General features: G+C 39.4%; 1 protein-coding gene across 2 annotated transcripts in view; it reads right to left on the bottom strand.

Moving 5' to 3' along the window:
* dlgap1a (discs, large (Drosophila) homolog-associated protein 1a) overlaps positions 1–16,822 on the bottom strand; it is a 91,280-nt gene that overhangs the window by 33,440 nt on the left and 41,018 nt on the right. The window contains exon 3 of one of the 2 annotated variants that reach the window (XM_056744438.1): positions 1,105–2,055. In XM_056744438.1, the coding sequence (XP_056600416.1) occupies positions 1,105–1,983 (879 nt within the window). In that variant the 5' untranslated portion in view covers positions 1,984–2,055. Of the gene's footprint in view, positions 1–999; positions 2,056–16,822 lie in introns of both variants that reach the window. The other variant, XM_056744437.1, reaches the window with a different exon arrangement.

Consider the following 16,822-nt stretch of genomic DNA (forward strand, 5'->3'; position numbering starts at 1 on the left):
AAAAATAGAAACGTTTAACAGGTCTGAGAACACCCTGAATGACTGTACCAGTTAAACTTAAACCAGATTAGACTGGATAAGACTGTTGTCGGCTGAATCAAATAGAAAAATGTACAGTCCTAAAAGAACAAGCAACAAGCATGCAACCTCTGATTCTCTGAAGTCTACAAAATCAACATAATTCTAACTTGATATCAAAGAGAAATGACAACTTGCTGAATTTTCCTCCAGAACAGGAACTAAGCGAACTGCACAGCGCAAGCCCTGTCACTCACGGTTACTATGGTAACTGGGCTCCAGATTTAGCCCTGAAGAAAGATGCCAATTATTCTTTGTATTGACAGAGCATGATAGAGAACATGTGAGACATCCTGCCAGCTCAATTTAGCCTCTGAATTAGTATGTGGCTAGCCACGTGCTAACTCTGATTCACAGCGCACTGCAGGTGGTCTTAAGATCTTCACTGAACGCACACATAACGTAACACGTTACATCACTTGCTTTTTCATTCAGACTATGAGAACTGAAACGAGAACAGGTTTGAATGAGATAAAATACGTAGACTTCATTCTATCATTGTACACAAGAATTTAAGACCAGCAATTATACAGAAAGCAAGCTTTTCTTGCCATGTCAAATAGACTTTTCACAAGAACACCAGCCACCCATTTCATTCACCTACGCACATAAACTCACTCACACGGCACACACGGATAGCAAGAAAGCAAAAACTTTCTGGAAAATACTGGTAAAACAATGTGATAATAATACCAAAATAAGAAATTATACCAGCCAGGGATCGAATGGTTTCAAACAGATGCTTGTCAGCTAAACAGAAAGTAAGGCAGCTAGTGATTTGCACTTACTTCTCAGAAGAACTCAAATCAAAACTGGAGGCTCTCTCCAGAGTGGAGGAGGAAGAGGAGGGGTGGTGGAAAGGTGGAGGTGGGTAAGGTGAGCATGTGGGTGTAGGGGAGAATCGAAAGGCTTTTTGCATACCTGCAAGAATTGGCATGAGCGCTCCTGCTGACAAGCCTCTGCTTTCACTAGAGCCTTATCTACATTTACAGAGGCCTTCTGGTAGACTTGACGTGCTCTGCTCACCGTGAGAGAGGACGACCACGAGCTCTTCTTCATGAGCTGTGTAGCGTCCACGCTCAGTGGCACGCGTGACGAGCACTTCCCTATGTCGTTGTTGCTCCGCGAGTTTTTAAGCGCCTGGTCATTGATGGTGTTGTAGGACTCCAGGAAGTACTGCGACTGCGACTTGTCAGGGTGACGACCCATGGTCATGACGCCAGGAGGTCCGTGGTGGAACAGGCAGGCCTCGCGTTCCAAGTCATCTGAGCTCCAGTAGCCAGATGGTGGCGTCCGGTTCTTGGGCTCGGCAGACTTGCAGCGCTCCCTGCTCTTGCTGCGCTTGCGGTGCCGAATGGCGGGGGGCTCTCCGTCGGGGCTGGCCTTGCCTCCGTTGATGCTGCTCTTGCCGTGGCCGTGAGCGTGGTGTGGGCCCTCTAGCGAGTGGGACTTGGTGAAGAGCTTCTGAACGGAGTGCACCAGGTGTCGGATTCGTCCGGGGCTGTCGCTCCGTTGCTCCAAGGCTGCGGCGGCACGCTTGTACTGTAGCGTGTGATAGCCGTCCCGAGGCACTGGGAGTTGGCGGTCGAACTGATTCAACAGGGGAACGGGGACACGCTGGCCCTTGTTGGCTGGAACACCTCCCCCAGTGTAGGGAACCAATGCAGTCTCATCCTTCAGTTCGTGCGGAGAGCTGTAGTGTCGGCGGGGGAAGGTCCCGTAAGGCACCACGCAGTCAGGCTGGTAGGGGCTTCTCTGGCTGTAGTATGATTGGTCAGTCGGGTGGGGGTTGTCGATCTGACTGATGAGGTAGGGCTTGTGGTCCAAGTGGTGACCCATGGAGTCCAAGGAGGGGTCGCAGGTCACCATGTGATGGTGGCTGCGGCTACTGGATAAGCCTTTCATCACAGAGATGGAATCATCCAGCAAGGGTCGGAGGCATCCACGTGCAGTATGGCCCCAATATTACAGCTCAGTCTGCAAGGAATAAAAATAGAGAAGATATAATTAACATTGTCAATTGTGTTCACTTTTGGCTCTGTATTTTAAAAGGACCGACGCTTTACCACTTAAGTCCACTTAGCACAACACCACCCACAGTGCTCATCATGTTAAATACAGTACACCTTCTAACTGGTTTCTCAGACAGTACTTGAATGCAACATACACAAGTGATTGTTCGAGGTTGAGAGATCTTGACACACTTTTCTGCTCTCCTCAGAGTAAAAGCTAAAATTCAGATAGATGAAGACAGACAGAAAATGTGATACATTGAAGAGGCCTTACAGCATTCCGTATTAACACAAATGAAAGTTGCTCCTTTAGACTTCTCTGCTCAGAGGAGCTCTTGTGGAACCTGTTCTTCAGGTTCAAAGATCTCATTCCAGGCACTGATGTCCCCCGCAGTGCACAGTCACAACTGCTTTGAGCTGCTCTCAGTCTTTGTCATTAATACTGCAAGATGAGCTGTGATTGGCTCATTCATTCATTAGGGCTTTCCAACACATTCCAGCGCTACTGAGGCACCGATCACAATGCCACGTGAAGCCTGATCATTATTCAGGGCACCTCCGATTTGAGAAAATCTCATTTTCTTTTTATTCCAACATCTTTTCAGATGGCATCAAAGCACGACTGCCACTAATGTCCTTCTTGGAAAGCACACGCTCTACTGTTATTTATAATAAATGGACAAAAATGAAGACAGATTCTTCCGTTTCTGAGCAGACAGGTTACCAATTTCAAGTCAAAATTAGCTGAGATAAACACTTTTGAAACCATGAACTTAACTGTCAGTCTCCGGTATCAGTCTGTGATATCACTAGTGTGACCGGCTTTGTCTTCTCAATTTTGGCTCTTTGTAAGGCACGCAGCCTAATCTGAGTAATTGCAGATGGTGAGCATATCCTCATTCAGCCACACTAATTGCATGACGTCGGATACGAAGTACGGTATGAAGAAACAGAGAAGAAAGAGAGAACTAGAAAGACAGAGCAACAGAGAAAGTGAGAGAGAGCCAACCCTGTTATTAGATAGGTTATTATTGGGCTCTGTGACATTCTAATGGGAGGGGGCTGTTGCAGTTTGGAAGGCAAAGCCACCGATCTCAAACACCTACTTGCGCTCACACGCAAACAGGAAGAGAGGAGCTCATTTACAGCACATCTTTAGACGGCAGTGATTCACACACCACTCAGGTTCACACTGGCAGCATGTGAATGTCTTTTCACAGGCATGTCAGCATCATCAATCTATAATCTATTCACAACAGGCACTATTAAGACAGATAGTATATGGAAAAGCTCGATTATTGTTCTCTGAATTGTGACATCTGAATTTTTTTAATAATCTTTATCTATACGATAGAGGTGGCACAACAACGATTTATATTATACTTAATGAGAATGTAAAAAAGATAAATACATTAAAAACTATAATAATAATAATGTATAATAATCATATGAATATAAATAAAAATTAAACATAAAATTAGTTTGTACTACAGATTATATTCCACTATAATTTAACCAGGTCATTATGTACATAATCATTCACTCTCGGCACAGCACAGATAAAACAAAATGACACAATAATGCCACGCTTATCTCAATAAAGCCATTTCCTCGCTCGTCTTTGGAGAAATACCAAATGAGAAAACTTAACAGCTCTCGTAACTCACAACCGGGAATCACAACCCATTTGGTGAAAAGGATATAGGTCATTGTGACAGGTGGAGCGTGGATTGGCTGTGATATGATTCCCTGAAAAATCTTGGAGGAATGGAGGCTAACACCTGCCACCCACCTTTCCCTAAGGCGAAACGCAAGTCTTCTGCATATCAGTGTGATACTACTCTAGGCCTGTTATTCCCAATGCATTTCGATTATAGATACGGGCTGTAAAAAGGCCATTCACACTGCAGCAATATCACCCCGTAGCCCAAGACTGGTTGCCCACTGAAGCTAAGCAGGGCTGAGCCTGGTCAGTACCTAAACTGGAGACCTCTTAGGAAAGCTAGGTTTTTGCTGGAAGAGGTGTTACTAAGAACCGCAGGGGGTGATTCCCTCCACTGGCCCTTGTCAGTCGTTGCCTCCTAAGAATCCCTACCCTCTAAATTGCCTCTATTTCTCTCCTCTCCACCTATAACTGGTGTGTGGTGAGCACACTTGTGCCGTTGTACCGTCGCATCATCCAGGTGGATGCTGAACACTGGTGGTGGGTGAGGAGACCCCCCTCATATGATTGTAAAGCACTTTGGGTGTACAGCAATACACAATAAAGTGCAATATAAATGCCTCATTCATTCAATGTAAAAAAAAACAATAAGTGACAGTATCTTAAGACTAGATCTAGATCTAGTTGTGGGAATGACACAAATATTTTGAATACTGAAATGATCCACAGGGGACATTTTGTTTCTCAGGTTCTGCTTTGAAAATCTTTGTAGCTCATATTTCTGAATACACTAAACAAATGTATGTCGATTTTTTTAAGCTACTGTAGCGTTGGTAACACCAAAACACATTTTGTATTTTTACTGCTTAACACAAATGCTTACATGACTTTAGTAAGTGATGAAATGACATTGCAGTAAACACATTTATCCACAGAGCTTGATTCCACTTGATTCCAGTCCCTAGTGGTAACAGTGAAAGTCTCTGATAAACTGGTTATGCATATGGTTAAAGGGATGCTGTGTTGGGTCAGACATGATTTGGGTTACAAAAAAGTATATTGTACATTTCATTACTGCAGTCTTGCATGAAAAATGTCCATCTGTCTTTTTCGCTAGTATTAATGAGAGAGGTTACACAGCGTGAGTAATTAGTCTCTGAGGGGTAAGGGTCACTTCACAGTTGTTGAACAGATGGAACACAGAATATACAGTATATGTATTACAGTGAAGTAAAGGTAGACAGAGACACCCCTTAGCATACAGAAACATACAGAAGATGTTTGCCATTTAAGAAATGTATATTGTACGTTTAAACAGACCCTTGCTAGCCCATTTACATGATACAAATTTGTCTTGACAAAAGGACTGTAAGTTTGAAACTGTGCTTGAAACAGAATGCTTGTAATGCTTGAGCTCTTGTAGAGAAAGCAGTCTTGACAGAATGAGATTACTGTGATAAATTGTGATTCCCTCCACCCGTTTTATGCTGTGGACTGGTGGCTGGACTTCCAAAATGAATGGAAAGTCAACATGTTTTCCTTTTTTTGAGGTACTTACTAGTGTGGGAATGATTCAAGCTTTTAAAAATTCAATAGCATTTATTTAACAAACTGATGTTTATGCTCTGAGTTTGTCAAAACACACATTTTAAAATTCACAGAGGCGTTTTTTCAATATATCTTCTTTTGTGTTGCGCACAACACTTAACTGTCCAAACTCCAACAGTACACCTATACAAATATGAATTTCTATTGTTTGCATTTTAATGTAATCTCATAAATATGGAAAAACATCAGATGCAGTGTGTATGACAACATTGATACAGTACTAAATACAGGGCTCCAGGCTAACTTTTTTTACTAGGAGCACTGTAGCCCCTGCCTAAAATTTTTAAGAACGCAAGCAGAAAATTTAGAGGAACACATTAAATCACCCTGCAATGCAATTGTTGACATTCTTCCCCAATAGCTGTATTACTGACAAATACTTTCGTAATAAATAGACTCAACAATGTGCAGTTTTTGACATTTCTCATTACCAGGGGCTTCCAGAATCTGCAGACTTTTTTGTTAATTCTTTGCTAAAATTTTGGGAATATCTGCAGAATTGTGTGGAACAGTTTTCAAAGCATTTACATTTGTACAGATATGTCAATATGTGTAAATGTGTTAAAATAGTTAAAAAATACCTGTCTATGCATTTACCTGCAGGTGACAGAGGTTAGGTTTTGCACATCATTTTAAAAGAGACAGAACTTACAGAGAAGCTTTCAGGGCTACGAAAAGAGACTGTTTAAACACAGAATACACCATCACTAAGCCAGTTTTCGGGTTTTTACCCAGGTAAGTTCGCATTTAGTTTGAGCATACTCAAGAGGGTTCAAAAAATTGATAGGTTTTATTCTAGAAAATTAGAAGTCCCTTATCTTGTTGTTTTAAGTGCCTGTGGTTTTAGTGACTTTTATGATAAAAGAGGAAGAGGAGGAGGAAGTTCGGCGGAATAAAGCTGGAGAAAGAGCGTGTCCGAGGATTTTATTATTTTATATATTCCGCATTGTTAAAGTTATAGCCCTGAAAACACCCGGAAAATATGTAACCCAAATGGTTAGAGAGTTACACTGGTTGCAGCTTTGTTGTTTATCGGATATTTGAGTATTCTTTTATGTTATAGATGAACCTCTAAGAACATCTAAGGTGTCATCTGTTCTAGGCAATGGATGAGCATTTACAGTATTAAGAACCCTATAGTCTACGCAAAAACGGCAAGTGCTGTTTTTTTTCCTCACCATTACGATAGATGCAGCACAAGGGCTATGACGGACCTCCACAATGCCTTTTTCCACCATAGCGTTCACCTGCGACTGAATCACCTCATGCATCTGAGGAGATGTACGGTAAGATCATTTTCAAATGGGAATTGCATCGTCAGTATTTATTCTGTGAGTGACAATGTCCGTTCTACCAAAGTCTGTAGGGCTCTAACTTACAGTTGTGTTCAAAATTATTCAACCCCCAATGCTGTAAATGGTTTTAGGGAATTTAGTGCACATTTGTAATTGTATTCAGAATGAAATCCTACAAGGACTTCTTAAAGAACCATATGCAACTAAAATGACATCAATTAGTTTTGTAATACAGTAGTAAATGTTTCTTTTGTGAATTCTTCATTGACATAATTATTCAACCCCTTAAAGACTACCACTATGAAGAACAGAGGTTCAATGAAGTGTTTTCAATCAGGTATTGAAAACACCTGTGGATATCAGGGAGCAGCAATAAAGCCTAATAAGCACCAATTAGGCAGCATTAAAATGACTGATACTCAGCTCCTTCTAGACATTTACTGGTGTGGTTACAAACATGGTGAGGTCAAGAGAATGGTCCAGGAAGACAAGAGAACAGGTGATTACTCATCACAGGAAGGGCAATGGCTATAACAAGATTGCAAAGATGTTAAACATACCAAGAGACACCATAGGAAGCATCATTCGCAAATTCAAGGCAAAGGGCACTGTTGAAACGCTACCTGGTCGTGGCAGAAAGAAGATGCTGACTTCGACTGCTGTGCGCTACCTGAAGCGTAGATTGGAGAAAAGTCCCTGTGTGACTGCTGAGGAACTGAGAAAAGATTTGTAAGAGGAGGGTACTGAAGTTTCTGCTCAGACAATACGGCGCACCCTGCGTAATGAAGGCCTCCATGCCAGAACTCCCAGGCGCACCCCCTTGCTGTCCCCAAAGAATAAGAAGAGTCGACTGCAGTATGCCAAAAGTCATGTGGACAAACCACAGAAGTTTTGGGATAGTGTTCTGTGGACTGATGAAACAAAACTAGAACTGTTTGGGCCCATGGATCAATGCTATGTTTGGAGGAGGAAGAACAAGGCCTATGAAGAAGAGATCACCTTGCCTACTGTGAAGCATGGCGGGGGGTCAATCATGCTTTGGGGCTGTTTTGCTTCTGCAGGTACTGGGAAGCTTCAGCGTGTGCAAGGTACCATGAATTCTCTTCAGTACCAGGAGATATTGGATGACAATGTGATGCAGTCCGTCACAAACCTGAGGCTTGGAAGACGTTGGACCTTTCAACAGGACAATGATCCCAAGCATTCCTCCAAGTCCACTAGAGCATGGTTGCAGATTAAAGGCTGGAACATTTTGAAGTGGCCATCGCAGTCACCAGACTTAAATCCGATTGAGAACCTCTGGTGGGACTTAAAGAAAGCAGTTGCAGTGCGCAAGCCTAAGAATGTGACTGACCTGGAGGCTTTTGCCCATGATGAATGGGCGAAGATACCCGTAGATCGCTGCAAGACACTTGTGTCAAGCTATGCTTCACGTTTAAAAGCTGTTATAACTGTAAAAGGATGTTGTACTAAGTACTAAGATTGAATGTCACTTGGGGGTTGAATAAAACTGATAATGATGTGAGCTCAGAAAAGACATTTGTGGTTATTTCATTATAAATGTTATGTTATATTTGTCTGACCTACACGTGCCTCTTTGATTTAATTGTAAGCAGGATGACTGAATGGTCATAATCAATGTCAAACCGACCAAAACAATCAATTTCAGTGGGGGTTGAATAATTTTGAACACAACTGTAACACATCACAAAGCTCATGTAACAATAACTGCAGTTCGTTCACCTCAGAATCAGTGAGGTCAGCCATTTGAGTATCAAATGGGCGAGGTGACACCTGTGTAGAAGAGGTAGAAACATTACACACAAATAACCAGGCAGCTGGAGTGAAGCAAAAGCACTACTTTGACCGCCGTATCCGACATACAGCGTATCAGCCTGATGATCTAGTATGTAATCGGCTGAAACCCTACCGTTCTATATGGTCTCCTACGCCACATCATGATCCGATAGCTCCTTGTATTGGACGCCCTCCATGACATCGCTATCAAGTTCCAGACCATATTTGTTTCAAGATTTTTCGGTACCAGAACCTTTACCACCTGCTCAATTGTAACAGTAGAGGGATTTTGTGTTACCACCTGGTCAGGTTGAACTTGTTGAGGGGTCTAGTGCTAATCTACCGGTAAACCTTCCTTGTATACCACCAGCTTGGAGTATAAAAACAAGGGCAGGGCAATCAGTGCATCCTCCAATACGTTATATGGACGTGTAAGGTTATTTCTACAAATGTTTTTTTGTGTCTAATTTTACGTGTCTAATAGGGGCAACTTGTAACACACCAAAGCCCCAGTCAAACAAGTATTCGCGCCATATGACCCCTTTAACAAGACCTGTCGTTCAAAAAAAAATTTGTCGCAGTCTGGAGCCCTGAAATATATTACTGAATATTGAATATATTAACTACACTTACAGCATATTAATAATATACTGGAATTTTAGCACATCAATTCCAATTGAATTCTGAATGACACGGATTCCTGGTACCGTACATTCATGTACAATAATAGTTCAAATCTTCATTGAAAATGATGGCAGTAACTACAGTTCTAAAGCCTCTCTTTTCAGCTCTGAGAGATGTGATCCATCATTGGCTCTCTCATGACTCACTCCCTTTGTCAAACCCAAGAAAGATCCATGACCTGTGTGGTCCTTACCAGACACTTTCATCTTCCAGTCATCCATCTATTCCTGACTATCTACCTCTGTTTGCCGGATAGACTCAAAGACATCTACGGCCTTCCAAACTCCCTAATCTCACAGTACTCTTAGCAGGGAATGAGTCTTGACTGTCCTGAATTGCTCATTTATCAGCTACAGACATAAGGGTGCCCCGTTTAGACTGCCAGTCACTAGTTGCGACAGAGCGTCCTGATGCTATTCATTTCAACGGGAGCTTAGCAACTTCCAGCAAGTTACTGTCAACAGGAAGTGTGAATGTCCAGCGATGTGACAAAGATCATAAAAGTTTCTTTGTGAACACAATTGTAGACACATCTGCAGCCAGTCCATGTCAAACAAACTTCAGTATAGCAACGGACACATAATACAAAGGTGTTTCTACAACTACAAATTTGGTTGTGTGAAAAAAAACACACAGCATATTAGGCTGTTACATAAATATATATTATATTTAATATATTTATATTAAGCTGTTTACTTAAACTGTTGTCTCCTTGAACACCAAGAAACCTTAAATTGATCTTTTGGGGAAAAAATAAGCCAGCCACGAAGGACCCGTATAGGCCGGCTAGACTGGGAGGGCAACTACAGGGTTGGGTAAATGTATATTTAAACTTCATTGCATGCATCATTTTTACATTTTCATGTAATTAAATTGACAGATCATTATTTAATATATAATATAAATAAGTATTTAGTAAGTATTTCATAGTAATCATTATTAAATAATAATGATTTTTAATGATTTTCATTGTCTGCTGGATATTTTTGGAGGTGCCCAAGAAAAATCTGGATGGGCAATTACCTGGCCCTGCAGCCACAACTTTTTATTCGTTTTCACATCATAAAAATAAAAATATATATTTTTTCTGTTTAAAACAGTTTTAAATATTGAATGAATCATATTTTTAGAATGTATTTTGATAGTCTAACACCGTGTCTACCTCAGACTCGGCGCGATGCGGCGCGACAAAAGAAACGTATTAGAAACTATTATAATTTAAATTTGTCCACTGGATGCGGCGGAGCTGTGTGTCATGTTGGGTTCCTCATCTGTACCATTAAATAAAGTAAAACAATTGAACCTACAAGAAGGTTATTTGGAGATTTTTTTTATAAAGCCTGTATTACGGTATACGTAAATGTAACTAGTAACCAAAACAACTGAAACATTACAGTGCTTGCAGTTGCAGAAATACCTTCACACATACACTATAGTGTTACACACATGGCCCTGTGTAGAATGATGATCTGATATAGATGTAGGTCAGGGCTATATTGATCGCAGTCTGGCAGTGCACCACTAGAGGCAGTATGATGGATGGCACACAAAGGAGCAGGATAATGACTGAAATCTGATTTGCACATAATACAATATTTATCTGACATTTATCTATTGTTTAAAGAGAACTGATTAGCTTTCAAGAACAAATGCATTACTTATGATCAATGATAATGTGAAAAATATTCATAATGGTCTGCGAAGAGGAAACTAACTCTTATGCCAAACCATGCATTACATTTGAGATTTCTATAGGCTATTCTGAGGTATTGTGCAGATAGTAGTGGATGTTTCTGTAGTCATTTCAATACTTGTGTAATTAGTTGGCACAGCTTTAGCTGTAGTGAGGATGTTGGAACCACTGAATCGATGCAAAGGCCTATTGTGCGTTTTGGTGACTCAAGAGCCTCTGTTTGTAGACTTCCTGAGAGCCAAAAATAACCCAACTTGAATAGATTTCCTCTCTTCCCACGCAGGCATCAGAAGAACAGAGAGGTGGAGATAGAGGAGAGAACGGGTGTGGGGATTCTAATGAAACTGATTTTTATGTGCCGGCATTTTTTAAGCTGAGAAGGTCCTGTGCCATAGCTGGATATCTCTCTGTATGCAATATGGCCTCACATGGTTGTCTTATGTGTGTCTTGTTATTTTGTAAAAGAATAAAATAATACATTCTCATAAAGAGTCTAGGTAAAATGGCTTTGCTTATGTTGGTAGTGTAAGCATAACATTGACTATCTGTTTCAATTGTTTCTGTAGATGAACTAGTAAGAATATGAAGCTACTGTAGAAATGTCAATATAGCTGTAATAGCCTTGAATTCCAGGGAACACGAAAACTAAAAAAAAATGATATATGGTTTCAACAGACCCATGTGCCTGGCTCGAAGTTAACTTCCAACCTGTGTAAGATAAGTGTTTTTGTTTGAATTTAATTCAATCTACTCAAATACTCAACTTATGTTTGTCCCACAACATGTTTCCTGTAGCTCAGTGTTTAGAGCATGGCGCTAGCAATACCAAAACCATGGGTTCGAACCCAGAGATTGCACATACATAGAAACAGGTGTATAGTATAATGCAATGCAAGTCGCTTTGGATAAAGGCGTCTGCCAAAATACATAAATGTAAATAATTGTTTATGTTGTTGCTGATGAAACCGTCTATACTGTACCTTGATTGGATTTTTACTTTGGATACAATCTTATGCCAAATGCATTTATGTAAATGTGAGGTAGGATCTAAGGAATCCAATGAAGCACTGAAAAATCCAGTTTGGAGGAAAGTTTGTGGTGATCCTTGCCATAAATTCCTCCACATTCAATTCGCTACAATTTAACCTTGTACACAAACATCAGAACTTCCTGATCTAATATTTTGCCCTTGTGCATCCTTCTGGACATTTGTGTCCTTTCCATTTCAGCTCTATTAATGCAAACATCATACATTTGATCATTTTAGTGATGCACCGACACTAAATTTCTCCACCGATACTGACAGCTGATCATTCAGAGTGATATCTGTCGATACTGATACCGATTCAGAAGATTACATTATAATATCTTAACTTTCATCCATATAATGACTGTCAATATTAAACATCAAACTGGTAATGTTTCTGGACCTTTTTAATACACAGAGTATAAATTCATTGCATTTTACTGTCCTTTTTTGATTGAAGGGATATATTGTATGAGCCCTGATCATCGGCCGTTTTTAAACGAACGGTTAATAAAAATTGCTTATTTCGACCGATACCAATTATTGGGCGATATATCGGTGCATCTATATATTAAACCCTTTGCTTTCACAAATCTATTCTAAAACTCCATTATCAATTTCTTTGCCACCACTGTAACCAAAAACTGATGAGACAAATCCTGTTTAAAGGTTCCTACATCACAAAATAATCACCTTTCGAGGTGCTAATGGGAAGGCCTTGCCCTACTCCATTTGTCAAAGGCCGCGCTGGCATTTCTTCCTTGGGTGACATGCAGGTGATCCAGGAGGACTACGTGACTTCCCTAGTCGAAAAGCTTAATTCTATATGTGCTGATGTTTCTCTGTGTCTTCCCTCAGAAAAGCCTACTCATAATTTTGTTCCAGGACAAAAGGTTTTTGTGAGAAGTCGGAAGCCGACCAAGGTTGGAGAACCGAAGTACCACGGACCAGCGACTGTGATTGCCATGACCTGGACAGGATTTCTGTCGGACTCAGCCACAGTGAATACACACTTTTAGACTGAAGTTGTGTTCATCTGGAGAGCAGGCAAGCTCCAATCTACATTAGAATCTTAAAGGGGATTCATCTAACTGCATCTTAGGGGGGCGAAAGCATTGTCCAAGGTGAGGAATAGAACTTCCTTTCGTGAGATAGGGGCCACCCAAAGCAAGAAGATAGACGGCCCATTGAGCCAACAGTGCTGACTCCGTACTCACCCCTGAGTGCACTAAGGGCCAAATTCTTAAGGATATACTAGATATCGACTCTTTCACTGAGTGAACGATTGCAGAAACCCTCATTGTCTTTGACATTTTGAAATGAAAATGAAACCACAACACATTCTCTTATTATAAAATGTACATTTGATAATGACGGCCACAGTAGGCGATAGTTTTGCCTGCAGCCAGGAGAGGCACTTATTTAGTAAACGCTTGTATTTGTCGGATTTGAGGAAGGGACAAACAGCATGCAGATGCTTCTAAACTCAAAAAGAGACAATAGCAAACATCAGTCGATTTCAAATGTGTGTGTGATTTATACTGCATTCTGTGTATGTGCACAAATGTGTTCCGTTCCAGAAATATCTCAGAAGATGATAGGTGAATGTCACCATGGTAACAGATTGTTTTAATATAAATTGCTGCAGTCCTTCCACAAAAAGCTCTTTTAAAAAACAGCTTGAGTATGACTATGAAATTCACAGGTCGCTGGAGAAAACACTGAGGAATTCAGACATCCTTGGGAAAATATTTAATATTAAAAGTACATAAAATCAATTGATCTCTAGAATGCTGGTACATTTTTGACAGCTGTAGTAGCCACAGAAGCATCGTACAGGTGTCATCTGCTTAAGTCACACAAATAATCGAAGTCAAAGTGATCTAATATCTGTAATGCCCTCCATTTCCAATGTACTGAAAGACTCAAATGTCGAAGCAGTAAATAAGAGCCCTTCCTTTACAACTGAAGGGTTTCAATGTCATGTCTGCTGATTAAAACAACCTATCTGGAAAATTGCATTAAGTATTCCATCACAAAGACAGTAACAGCCATTAGGAACAAGGACTCGTGTTTAGAGGGCATATGGAAAGTATCTGGAGTGTGTATAGTGTTTTGTTGGGACTTAGAATTAACCAGTCGAGTATAAAATTGCACTTAAAAACAGCACTTCTAGAAACCAAATTAATCAGACATTTTGTTTGTTGAGTAGGACTGTGAATTCCTATGAATTTAATTCACTTTATTATTGACTATTCAATATACAAAATGCACTCAAATTTATGTTTGTAGTTGTGATATTTGCAATACATGGTATGGATCCACACATGGACATATCTGGACTTCTAGTTTGCAGATTTCTGTAAAATCTGAATTCCCGTTATTTATTTGATTTCCTGGCTTACTTGGCTTATAAAACATAACCATTAGAATCCATTAAACAACCAATGAAAATGTGAAAACGTGCAGATGTGGGGGTTAAGTCATGTTTTACTATCAAGTTTTTAGTTTAAAACCAGACCTTTACCCTCCCTAAACAGCAGATTATTATTGTCACCTGCTGTAGTTCTTTTTCTTTTGGCTCCATAGAGCAAAATCCCTTCTGATACAGTGCCTGTTGTGTAACATAATAAGTGATGATGACCTCAACCAAAAATTGTGAATATACCTTTTAAAAGAGGCTATTCCCTTGGGATTTCAGATTCCCAAATGACCTTCAAATGATGGAGGCAGAATCTGAATGAGGGTAATTAAAGTGCCATGCGATTGAATTTCAACCATGTGGAGTGATAAGAGGGATTATGTTGCTAAATCAGGAAAACACCCTATGGTGGATTCAGCCTTTTTCCAGCTGTATGATGGTCATAGTGTGTGCAACTGTCCTGAGAGGAAGATGCTAACATCAGGTATCTGAAGCTGTTGACCCTTTTTATCTGCCAACTATCAAATGCTCCCAAATGACCTATTAAAACAGGCCCATGTGACAGGTTTAGACACTCAAGAATGTGCTCTTTAGAGTAATCTTAAAAATAAATATGCCACGAAAGCCAAAGAAACATTTTTTGGCTCTATGGTTCCATAAGGAACCTTTAAAATCTGAAAAACCTTCTTGTTTCACTTAAGAACACAGAGTGAATGTTTCATTGGGGAAGCAAATAAAGTAATTTTATAGCGTTGCTGTGAAGAACCTTTTGTAGAAACTTTCTATGTTTTAATAACAAAACAGAGCCAAAAGAGACATGGGTCAATGACGTGACATGTATTTTTTGTGTCCAAATTCATTATTTTCCTAAAAAGAATTTGAATAAATACATGTCATATATCAAATGGATCTACAATATGTCCTTTATAAGAAACCCTTTTCATTTTATTGAAATTCAATAGATTTTTTGAGTTTTGGTGTTTGAAAGACCAAAAATGTCAGGTGGTGCGACCGTCCGAACATACAAACAGAGAACAAAACTGAGAAATAAATGTTAATTTTCTCAATAAAATTCTTAATAAAATATTTTGGCATGATTTTATGTTAAATTTCTTATATATGAGGGGATATTATTTTAAATTAATATATGGTCGCACCACCTGACATTTTCTGGGTGGTAAAATCAGAAATCTTGTTTAATAATGAATTAATTTTCCCTAAAATGCTGTAAAACCAATATAAATCAACACAATACATTTTTTTGGACATAAAAATACATTTTCAAACTGTTTTGCTTAAAATATTTTTTTTCTCTTCTTGAAAAGCTTATTTGTCATTGACCCACATACAGTAGTGCAATATGCTGGATATTATTAATCGAGTCTCGGGTCAAAAAAGGTTAAATTAACCTTAACCCAGAAAATGTGCATATTTGACCCAACAAAGTGTTAAAATGGGTTATATTACAAACTACAGTCTAACAGTTGGGTTTTCCCCTGTTGACTCAACACTGGTGATAAATGGAGTGGATGTGGTAAAAAAAATAGTAAAAAGTGTAGTTTTAGGATTAGTAGTGGCATCACATGAAAATGCTATTTTAGTAAACTGGACATGAAAACACTGGCTAAACCAATGTTGGGAGTTTGAGAAACATGTTCAAAAAAATGTTTTTTTGCAGCTTGTGACACAAAAATGACGTACTCCACTTTTAAGACATTGCTCAACATGGATCATTAACATTTGAATTGAAATTCCTTTTTATAGCCTTGATTCCTTTGTCTTATCGTCTCTCTGTTTCGCTACATAAATATGCTTAAATTATATCCTTAAATTGCAAGTATGCTAAAACAACAAATACACAAGCAGAAAAAATAGACTACAATTTCTTATCAATCATTCTGCCACTACTTATACCTGTCAAGTCTTTGCCTCCCTTTTTTCTATTGTGTTAAGAAACACATTTTAATTCACTTGCGTTCATCCATTCCTACACAGATACGGCTGGGATGTAAATAATATAGAGGCCCATCTAAAAAGAAGGGCAGCTTATGAATATTTAAACATGTTCTCTCGTATCACTAAAAACTCACAAAACTAGGTAAATGAATAAATTGTATATTAAACCGTTTAAAGACAGCATGAAGCCCTTTTTTGTGTCCTTGATCTGACTTTGACTTTTACTGGCATTTTTGAGGAAGATATTAGTTTTTTATTACTGACTGACATACTAAAGAAAAAAGTTCAATTCTGCAATTCTCTTTTTTCTTTTTCAACCAAGCAAATAAACCATTACATAACACCTTAAATTGACAGTGTTGTAGTTTGATATATTTAAAAGAAAATTTAAAAATGAAGCAATGGAAAAGGCCTGGATGTGTTTTTATAAAGACTGTTTGAGCTGACAGTATTGAAGCGTGGTGTACATGAGAGTTCTTTGAAGCAAGTGCAGATGTTATCTGTCAACACACATCCTCCAATGATTAGCTGCTAGTCCCACAGGGATGAAGCATTCTCTCTAGGCTCAGCATATGTGACGCTTCTCC

Source organism: Triplophysa dalaica, chromosome 3, assembly GCF_015846415.1.
Source record: "Triplophysa dalaica isolate WHDGS20190420 chromosome 3, ASM1584641v1, whole genome shotgun sequence".
NCBI classification, from domain to species: Eukaryota; Metazoa; Chordata; class Actinopteri; order Cypriniformes; family Nemacheilidae; genus Triplophysa; species Triplophysa dalaica.